This window comes from Marmota marmota, unplaced genomic scaffold, assembly GCF_001458135.2.
Source record: "Marmota marmota marmota unplaced genomic scaffold, marMar, whole genome shotgun sequence".
Lineage (NCBI taxonomy): Eukaryota > Metazoa > Chordata > Mammalia > Rodentia > Sciuridae > Marmota > Marmota marmota.
In genome coordinates, this window is record NW_026000016.1 from 40,342,592 (window position 1) to 40,352,919 (window position 10,328).

The 10,328-nt window shown below is 41.5% G+C and overlaps 1 protein-coding gene across 3 annotated transcripts; it reads left to right on the forward strand.

Moving 5' to 3' along the window:
- Window positions 1-508: 508 nt before the first annotated feature.
- On the forward strand, window positions 509-9,551 carry Rab29 (RAB29, member RAS oncogene family). 3 transcript variants are annotated; one of them, XM_015483762.2, is made up of 5 exons: window positions 509-1,129; window positions 3,956-4,027; window positions 4,742-4,923; window positions 6,267-6,388; window positions 6,673-9,551. In XM_015483762.2, exons 1-5 carry the CDS (start codon window positions 1,006-1,008, stop codon window positions 6,785-6,787), a joined length of 615 nt encoding a protein of 204 aa, XP_015339248.1. In that variant the 5' UTR covers window positions 509-1,005; the 3' UTR covers window positions 6,788-9,551. The 3 variants fall into 3 exon arrangements, with proteins under 3 accessions (XP_015339248.1, XP_048665495.1, XP_015339249.1); XM_048809538.1 differs by having other exon boundaries at window positions 1,111-1,129; window positions 4,747-4,923; XM_015483763.2 differs by lacking the exon at window positions 509-1,129 and adding an exon at window positions 1,178-1,202.
- The last annotated feature ends 777 nt before the right edge of the window (window positions 9,552-10,328 follow it).

The following is a 10,328-nucleotide window of genomic DNA, read 5'->3' on the forward strand; positions in this document are numbered from 1 at the left end:
AGTGCCTCAGACATGCTAGGCAAACACTCTGCCACTGAGCTACATCCCCAGCCCCATTCCCAGCCTTTTTAAATTTTTTGAGACAGGGTCTCGCTAAGTTCCAGAGGCTGATCTCAAACTTGCGATCCTCCTGCTTCCACCTCCCAAATAGCCATTATTACAGGTGTGTGCCTCCAACCCCAGTATCAATTTGGGCTTTTATTAATGGAATAAATTTTAATCTTAACTCCATAAAATGTTTAAAAATATGAGGGAAACATCTGGATTTAGATTTAGATAGGTGAGGTCGTGTCAAATAAATCTCTGAAGGGATCTTTACTGACCTATAATTGTTTTGAAACAGGATTCCTGAAGGTTGAAGGAGTTTTGAGAGCCTTCGAATTTAGTGGTTTTCCCTAAACAAAAATAGTGAAGAAACTACATTTCCCCGGAGGCCTGGCATCAAGTCTCCGCGTTCGGCTAGGTCTCTTCTCCGCGAAGTGTAGTGGGAAATGTAGTGCTCTGGGCAGGCCCGCACGTGACCCTTACGTAGGAAAGCCATAGGCACCTCGCGGCCGGGGCAGGACCGGGTCTGGGGTATCTAGGTGTGGGCTGCGCCTAGTTTGTAATTTGTTGTGTTCAGTGAGGGGAGGCCACCCATCGTATGTTCCTAGCCGTATAATAAGCTAGCCCGCGTCCCGGCACTGGCTGGAACCTTCCGGGGGAAATCCGGGTGGGTTTGGCTCGGTGGTGCCGGTCCGATTTCTCGGCAGCCGGGTCGGGCTGGTGAGAAGGTGCAAACCGCGGAGCTGGAGCTGGCGCCCTGCGCCCCACCCAGGCTGCGGCCGCACACGGGGAGGAAGCGCACTTAGGTTTAGCACAAAGTTTCCTTTTCTGCTTTCTCGTCAGAGCAGCTTAAAAGGACTGGGGTCTGAGAATGCCTCACTTTAGTTTGAAGCGGGCTCAAAGCCAAACGGATTAAAATAGGCGATTTCCCGCTTCCCGAAAACGCACGCCCTGCTGGCCATGGGCAGCCGAGATCACCTGTTCAAAGTGCTGGTGGTGGGGGACGCCGCAGTGGGCAAGACGTCGCTGGTCCAGCGATATTCCCAGGACAGCTTCAGCAAACACTACAAATCCACCGTGGGAGGTGAGACGTCTCCAGGGGGAGGGGCGGGCAGGACCCGGGGCCCAACTGGAACCCGAAATGGGGACCACGTCGGGTGAGTGGTGCCGGTGGATCCTTGTTGGGGTCAGGAAGTAGGTGTCTGGGATCCTCGAGGGAGTGAAGTTTGGTTTGCATGCCTCTCTTGGGTCTCCCCAGCCAGGTTTTCCCAGTCGGAATCGACTGCCTGGAAAGAGGGCAAAGGTGTAAAGATGAAAAATGGGGAAGGGAGAGTCCAAGTGAGCAATTGCTGTTTACCAATGACCAACTGCGAACTCCCGCAGCGTTCAAGCAGTCCAGGGCCAATCTCTGAAGAGCAGAGGCAGCTGAGACCCTCTGTAGGGTCGGTTAGGTGCCAGCGGGGGCTTTGCCCAGCTTCTCACGGGAGGTTACAGACAGCTGTTGAAGAAGGAGTAGAGGATTTAACATGGCCGAGACAAGGGAACTTAGGGGGCCAACTGGTCTGAAGGACCCAAGGTTGGGGCCAGCAGTGGGGACACAAACGAGCCTCCGCCCTCTGCCACACTGTCAAATGCCCATCCCAGCTAATAAACTCTGCCTTCTGTCCATTGATCGCTTGAATGAAGGTAACCTAGGGATTCTTCAAAGAATGTGAGAAATTCTCCAAAGAATGTAAAATATACCAGTTCTCTGACCTATATTCCCACTCCTTTTCCTCTCAAACTGGGGAAGAGGAGGAACACTAAAGAGTTAATTCATTTCTTTCTTTCTTGTGGCCTTTTGGAATCAGCTGAGCAATTTGTTTTTTTTCTAGAGGTAGACATGTCTTTTTGTTCATTAGAAGATATTTAAGAAGAGCTGGTGATGGAAAAGAGTAACTCAAAAACTTATCTCTTAAAGTAATTTTTTTGGACTGAAGATGTAGCTCAGTGGTAGAGCACTTGCCTAGCATGTGCAAGGCCTTGGGTTCAATCCCCAGTAACACATACAAGAACTTTGTTGAGGAAAAAAATTTGTGCTAATGTAAATTTTGAAAATGTGTCCTGGTGTTCATGTGAATTTTTTTTCTTTTTAATTAATAACCATCTAGTTTGCAATTAAAATATCCTCCTTAAGAAAATCCAGCAGCTGGGCACATGCCTGTAATCCCAGATACTCAGGAGGCTGAGTCTGAAGGATGACAAGTTCAATGCTAGCTTGGGCAAATTTAGCAAAAACCCAATCCAAAAAGAAATATATATATATATATATGTGTGTGTGTGTGTGTGTGTGTGCGCGCGCGCGTGTGTATACATATCTCCAGCAGAATTGTTTAAGTTTCAGACTATTTCCTTACCACTCTGTCCCCTTACTCCTAAAAAACATGAGGGACCTTATTTCATAGATTTGGGTTAAAATGTTCTGCTTATTCATTTTTATGAATTGTTCTAGTTTTCTCTTAGTAAATAATATAATTGGATCTGGCTTTTAATTCTGTCACAGATGTGGAAGAATATATTTGCCAACCTCAGGAATTATTCTATTTCCTTATTAAAAACTTCCCCCTGAGGCCAAGGTTGTGGCTCAGTGGTAGAGCACATGTGTGAGGCATTGGGTTTGATCTCCAGCACTACATCAAAATAAACAAATAAAATAAAGGTATTGTGTCCAGGGCTGGGGTTGTGGATGAACAACAAAGTGCTCGCCTTGCATGTTCGAGACCCCGAGTTCGATCCTCAGCACCACATAAAAATAAATAAGTGAAATAAAGGTATTGTGCCCAACTACAACTAAAAAATAAGTATTTTTTTAAAAAAGGTATTGTGTCCATCTACAGCTAAAATATGAAGGGAAAAAAAAGCTTCCCCTACCCCATACTTGTTCATCCTTAATTCTCAGAGTCTCAGTATCTCCAGATTTGGTAGGTTTCGGCATAACTTTTTTTTTTAATATTTTTAGTTGCAGTTGGACACAGTACTTTATTTTATTTATTTATTTTTATTTGGTGCTGAGGATCGAACCCAGTACCTCACACATGCTAGGCAAGTGTTTCAGCATGGAGCTACAACCTGAGCCCTGTCAGCATAACTCTTAAGCATCATCTATTTGGTGCCCTCTTCTTAGGAATCCTTGGGGACCTTCTTCATATATCATGTTCTCGCCTGGAGTCCTACAGCCTTATGGATGTAGAATTCCCCGGGGTGGTTTTTTCATAATACAATTTGATTAGAAACCAACAGTGAAATTGAATGTGGATAGTAGAAATGGGACCGTGTTCATCTCATTTCCTCCATTCCCCCCGCCAACACTCCTCCCTGAGAAAATCCCCTAAATCTCCTGAAACTGTTTAATTTGAGAATACTTGAATTCATAATCACTGTCACTACCTGACCTCAGCCTTGGAGACAAGTAGTAGCAAATAAATTGACAGGAGAGGAAGAGCTGGAGATCTCTTTAGAGAATATGAATTATCTGTCCCACACTTAATGTACAAGTGCAGGCTCATCTCAGCCCATTGAAGGCTTACACATACATAAATGGGATTAGAGTTGCATGTCCCTTTAGTTGTAACTGCATATGAGTTTTTTTTTTTTTTCTGTACTAGGGGTTATACCAAGGGGTACTTAACCACTGAGCCACATTTATAGCCCTTTGTTTTTCTTTTTTTTTAATTTTGAGACAGGATCCCCCTAAATTGCTTAGGGCCTTACTAAGTTGCGGAGGCTATCCTTGAACTTGTGATCCTCCTGCCTCAGCTTCCCAAGTCACTAGGATTACAGGTGTGCATCACTCACTGTGCCTGGCCTATCTATCCCTGGATTTTTTTTTTAAAGGTAAATTTTATTAAGTATAATAAACTTATCTTTTCAGTGGATTTTGCTCTGAAGGTTCTCCAGTGGTCTGACACCGAGATGGTACGGCTCCAGCTGTGGGATATTGCAGGTAAACTGGGAAGGCCAGAGAGGAACAAGGGAAGAAATATTGGTTTAAGCAACAAGATCTCAGAAAAAAAGCAGTAAAAATCAGAATTTTTTTTCTTCTGAAGCTGGAATGATTGAGCTGCTTTGAGAATACATGGAATGAGGAGATAGAGCTTTTGCAGATGTTTTTTAGATGTTTTGTCCTGAATAAATGAAAAGCAATCTGTGTGGAAGGGTTTGTGAGGTGGTGGATTGTCCAGACCCTAGGTAGATGCTTCCGTAGCAGAAGGTGGGTGCTTTTTGTAGGTTTTCAGCTGACCATAGAAACAAGATCCCCAGAAAATAGACAGTAATAATAGTGAATCTGTATTATGTGCTACCATTCTTCTGAGTATTTCAAATTTACTGATTCATTAATTCTAACAGTCCTATCATAAAAGCTTTTATCTTCACTTTACAGATGAGAAGTCTGAAGCACTGAGTCTGATTTGCTCAAAGTCACATAGATAACAAATGGCAGGGCAGGGATTTGGACTTAGAGCAATCAGAGTGCAGAATCTGCCTGGAGATAATTGGGCTTAATAAGATTAGAAAATCCAAGATAGAAAACCAGGAGTCCTCTACCACCTATATGCAAACTGCTCTGGCCCACAGTGAAGGAAGGACAGGCAGGGTATCAGAGGACACTGAAAGTGGTTTTCAGGGTCACCTTCTCAAGAACTTCTCTTCTCCCCAGGGCAGGAGCGTTTCACATCCATGACACGACTATACTATCGAGATGCCTCTGCCTGTGTTGTTATGTTTGATGTTACCAACGCCACTACCTTCAGCAACAGCCAGAGGTGGAAACAGGACCTGGACAGCAAGATAACACTGCCCAATGGGGAACCTCTGCCCTGTCTGCTGTTGGCCAACAAGGTACATGGCCGATCTAAAAAAATGACCCCTGGCCTCTGTGGTCAGAAAGTGGATCTAAAAATGCCCTGTGATAGTGAGCCTCTGTTTCCCGTTTTCGAGTTGGCAAGATCTTCTCTACTTCCTTTGAAGAGGTGTAGAGAATGTAACTTTCTTTCTTTCTTTTTTTTTTTTTGTTAAAAAAAATATTAGATTTTATAATTTATAAAAAGTTAAACAAATTGAAATGTAGACATTTGATGAATATGTCTATTCATCTGCATTTGAAGTAATAAATAAAATATGAAAATAACCCAGGAAACTTCCTGGTGATCTTTCCTAACCACTATTCTCCCTTTCGTCAAAGGTGACCTCATCCTAATTACTAAGGTAATACGTTGATTTTGCCTCTTTGAACCTTACACAGAAGGAATAATATGGCTTACAGTTTGCTGTGTCTCCTCTTTTGCTCAATGTCACATTTGTAAGATTCACCCATATTGTTTCATGCAGCAAAAGTTTTTTTTTTATTGAAATAAAGGTATTGTGCCCAACTATAACTAAAAAATAAATATTTTTTTAAAAAAGGTATTGTGTCCATCTACAGCTAAAATATGAAGGTTTTGCACATTTTCATTGCTCTATAACATTTCATTATATTAATGAAAATTTATGTGTTCTTTGATAGCAGAATGAATCAGACATTAGTACTCTATATGCAAATATGATTACATGACCTGTGTAACGCTACATCATGTACAACCAGAAGAATGAGAAGTTTTACTCCAATTATTTATGATATGCCAAAAGGCATTCTACTATCATAGGTAACTAATTAGAACAAATAAAAAGAAAATTTATCCATTGTAGTATACATCAACTACTTGGTTGTTTCCACATTTTAGCAATTAAACTACAGCTGTTTTACATGTATTTCTGGTCCAGTGTATGTATGCATGTATTTATTTATTTATTTATTTTCCCATTTAACTCACCTTTTTAAAATTTTATTTGTTCTTTTTAGTTGTACATAATAGTAGAATATATTTTGACATATTGTACATACATGGAGTATAACTTCCCATTCTTGTGGTTGTACGTGATGTGGAGTTGCACTGGTCACGAATTCATATATGAACACTGGAAAGTTATGTCCCATTCATTCTACTGTCTTTCCCATTCCCATTCCCCCTTTCTTCCCCCCACAGAGAATGTGACTTTCTTTGGGAAGAATGTTGACTGTAGAGTTTAGATACTGATGTTCTTAGCCAGTGGTAGAGAATTGTTTTAAGCCTACAGGTATCTGAGACATGTTCCTCTTCCTAGGAAGTTTATGGTGTTGCATTTTATGTATTTTTCTTTGTCAGTGTGATCTGTCCCCTTGGGCAGTAAGCCGGGACCAGATTGACCGGTTCAGTAAAGAGAATGGTTTCACAGGTTGGACAGAAACATCAGTCAAGGAGAACAAAAATATTAATGAAGCCATGAGGTGAGTAGTTCATGCTGACCTGGGGACAGGCACAAAGATTTATCCATCGTGTACCGTTGCCCTGGGTACCATCTTTTCTTGCTTCTGAGCAAACCAGAACAGACTGAACCACTGGAATGCCAGCTCCTGAACATCGGGAATACTGTCTTCTTTCCCATAATGACTGGGGACCAAGAGCTTTTAAACCTATAGCTTTATAGAATGTCATCTGCTTATGAATCTGCCTGCTGTATCTCTTTTTGCTCCATCCATTTGCTCAGGATTTTTCATTTCTTTATTTGTAGAGTCCTCATTGAAAAGATGATGAGCAATTCCAGAGAAGACAGTATGTCTTTGTCCACCCAAGGGAACTACATCAATCTACAAACCAAGTCCTCTTCCAGCTGGGCCTGCTGCTAGTACAATTTGACTTGTTTCTATCCCAGTTCTAGAAGGCCTTTCCATCTACTCCCATTGGGCCCACCCAGCAATTTCATTAATATTCAAACTGTCTCCTGCCAGCTATCCAGTAAGAAGGGCCATTGTGGCTTAAAAAGACCCCTGGGACCCATGTGTATTTCGGCACCTCCTGGATATTGGCTCTGACTTGCTGCCAGCTCATGTGGCCCAGTCAGTGTCTTCTGTGAAAGAATGATCACCTCATCCCTCAATTTATGATCTGGAACTTTGTGGGAAGAATTAGAAATCAGCATCTGTGTTTTCAAAGTCAAAATTCTCTGCCAGGTGTGGTGGTGCACACCTGAAACTCTAGAGACTCGGGAGGCTGAGGCAGGACGATCACAAGTTTGATGCCAACCTCAGCAATTTAGTGAGACCCTGTCTCAAAATAAAAAAATAAAAAAACTGGGGATGTATTTCGGTGGTTAGAGCACTTACCTAGCACAAGGCCCTGGGTTCAAATCACAGTACAGGCGGGGGACAAAAAAAAAGGAAGGAAAGAAAAAAATGAAAAGAAAGTGTTTGAGGCCAGCCTGGGTAACTTAGTGAGACCCTGTCTCAAAATAAAAAATAAGAAGGGCTGGAGGGCTGGGGTATAGCTCAGTGGTAGAGCACCCTTAGGTTCATACCTAGTACTGCAAAATAGATAAATAAATAGAACTGGGGATGTATCTCAGAAGTAGAGTGCTCCTAGGTTCAATTTCCAGTACCAGAAAATAAAAAAATAATTGTCATCTACTTTTGACCTTATTTTACCACTTGATATATGATTGAGAGGAAAATGAGATCAATTGTCTTTTCCTAAATTCCTCACAGGCCAATTGCTTTCAGATTCTTTCTGTCTTGAACATGGAATTTAAACTTCTGATTCTGGGATGTAGAAGATGGGGGCTGAACATCTATGGATTGGGGGCTACTGATGGTGAACTGTAGTTACTCTATTTTTGAAACTTCTAGTCATGATTAATTTTCTCTCAGCTTCAAAAATAGTCAAGCTTTTAAATTACCTGTCTTGTGTAATGAGAGCATTCCTTTCCACAAAGAAATTAATCCACATTAGGATTTTCTGGGTTTTCTGGGTTGATGTTCTGAGACATGATGCTGTATTATCAGTTGGCTTGATAATACTCAAGGGGCCTTGTTCCTCAAAGCTTTGGGGCACCTGAATGGAAGAAAAAAGGGGTGAGATTAACAGAACAGAATCCACTGCAGCAACTTTAGGAATAGTGTGGGTGGCTAGCACAGCCATAGGAAACAAATATTATGTACAGGCCTTGGCCTGGGGGTGGAGAGTGGATAGACAGAAAATCATTAGGTAATTTAAGTGCTAAATTGGGCAGCGTTTTTAGTGCCGAATCACTTCTAGATGGTTTAATTTGTTAAATTCTTCCTAGGATGGTGATTTACAACCTACCCAAGGTTATGCATATTCGTAGTGAATTTATGGGCCTAAGTTCTTTGGTAGACCTTAAATAAATGTCCTAAGTCTGGCTCATCAGAACTACCTGGGAAACTTTTTTTAAAATTTCTTAAAGTTTTAAGATTTTAGGGATCCCAGTCTCAAATCTAGTAAATCAAACTTCCAGGGGTGCAGCCTGGGAATACATTGTTCTTGTCAAAGCTTCCCAGGTAATTCTGAATGACCAGATTTGTAAACCACAGCTGGAGAACTTTGTAAAAATTGAGAGTCAGGTCTTTACTATGTAAAGAATCCTGGGTTTGCCAGGTATGGTGTGCACGCATGTAATCCCAGTGGCTCAGGAGGATCACAAGTTCAAAGCCAACTTCAGCAATTTATTGAGGTCCTAAGCAACTCAGCAAGACTCTGTCTCTAAATAAAATGTAAAAAAGTGGGCTCAGTGGTTAAGCACCCCTGAATTCAATTCCCAGTACCCCCCAAAAAAGAATTCTGCATTTGGGGCAGGGGATATAGTTAAGTTGGTAGAGCGCTTGCCTCTCATGCACAGAGCAGTGGGTTCAATCCCCAGCAACATACATACACACACACACACACACACACAAGAATCCTAGGTTTGTGTTTGCTCAATTACTTTCCAGATGATTCTCATACACACAGGCTTTCAAAGCCATAGTCCCAAGGAAGAGGCCAGGAGCCAAATAAAAGAATGACAAAGTGGGCCAAGCCTTCAGTGACGTGTTGCTGATTTTCGATGTAAAGATTAAACCCAGGGGCTCCCACTTGCAAGGCAAGTACCCTACCTCTAGGCTACATTCCGGCCCATTTCTTTTGTTTTTTGGTACTGGGGATTGAGCCACATTCCCAACCCTTTTTAATATTATAATTTTTAAAAATTTTGAGACAAGACCTGACTAAGTTGCTGAAGCTGACCTACAACTTGCATCCTCCTACCTCAGCCTCCCAGGTCACTAGGACCTCAGGCCCTAGTCCCCACTGTGCCCAGTTCCTTGTTTGTTAATGTCAGTTATTATAATTTGCTTGATATTTTAAGACCTTGAAGTTCTTTTTTGTATTACCATTTTCAGATAAGGTTTTTTTGTTTTGTTTTGTTTGTGGTGCTAGGGATTGAACCCATGGCCTTGTGCATGCTGGGCAAGCACTCTACCAACTGTGCCTTATCCCCAGCCCATTAGATAAGATTTTGATTACAGTGATTCTAAAGATAATAGTAGAGTAACAAATTCCACTTGTTTAGAGAAAATTGATTTTTACAAGATCACAAATAAATGGAAAGTAGGTCTCATATTCATGGTGGTTAATAGTTAATGGCCTTAAATGTCAGTTTGTTAAGGTGCTATTTTATACCTGTAGTTCAAGAATATTGTAGCATTGGAGATTTTATCTTTATAACCTCTGTTTTAAAGAAATTAATTTGCTAGTACCAATGCTTAGGTCCAGTTGCTTAGTACCAATTCAGAACTTGATTTAATGCCCCCAATACTGCTTGGAGATGGGACCATTTTAAAACCAAATATGTTTTCTTTTCCCATTTGCTGAGTCAGGATCTGCCTGCCTTTTTGAGCATTGCTGGAGGCTGGCCCACCAGCCCTTCTGGATTTTTTTTTTTTCTCCCAACTGGTGAACATTATAGGCCTGAAAAATCATTAAAGGCAGCACTGAAATATAACTAATTCTACTCTATTCCCCTATCCTTAAAGAAAAGGCACATACCTGTGATCCCAGCTATGTGAGAGACTGAGGCAAGTCCTGCCTTGATAACTTGGAGAAAACTTGTCTCAAAATAAAAGATATGCCAGGCATGGTGGTGGAGTTTGTAATCCCAGCAACTTGTGAGGCTGAGGCAAGAGGATTGCAAATTTGAGGCCAGCCTCAGCAGCTTAGCAAGACCCTAAGCAATTTAGCAAGACTCTGTCTCAAAACATTTTTTTTTTAAAGGCTGGGGATGTAGCTCAGTGGTAAAGTGCCCCTGGGTTCAATCCCTGGTACCAAAAATAAAAATAAAATTTTTTGAAAAAGATAAAAAGTACTGGAGATGTAATTCAATGATAGAGTCTTGTCTAG

Excerpts from the sequence above, each read along its gene's own strand:
- Rab29 (XM_015483762.2), top strand. The coding sequence starts at position 1,006 with ATGGGCAGCCGAGATCACCTGTTCAAAGTGCTGGTGGTGGGGGACGCC. Across the intron at positions 1,130-3,955 it reads CTACAAATCCACCGTGGGAG|TGGATTTTGCTCTGAAGGTT; the intron begins GTGAGACGTCTC and ends TTATCTTTTCAG. Across the intron at positions 4,028-4,741 it reads CCAGCTGTGGGATATTGCAG|GGCAGGAGCGTTTCACATCC; the intron begins GTAAACTGGGAA and ends TCTTCTCCCCAG.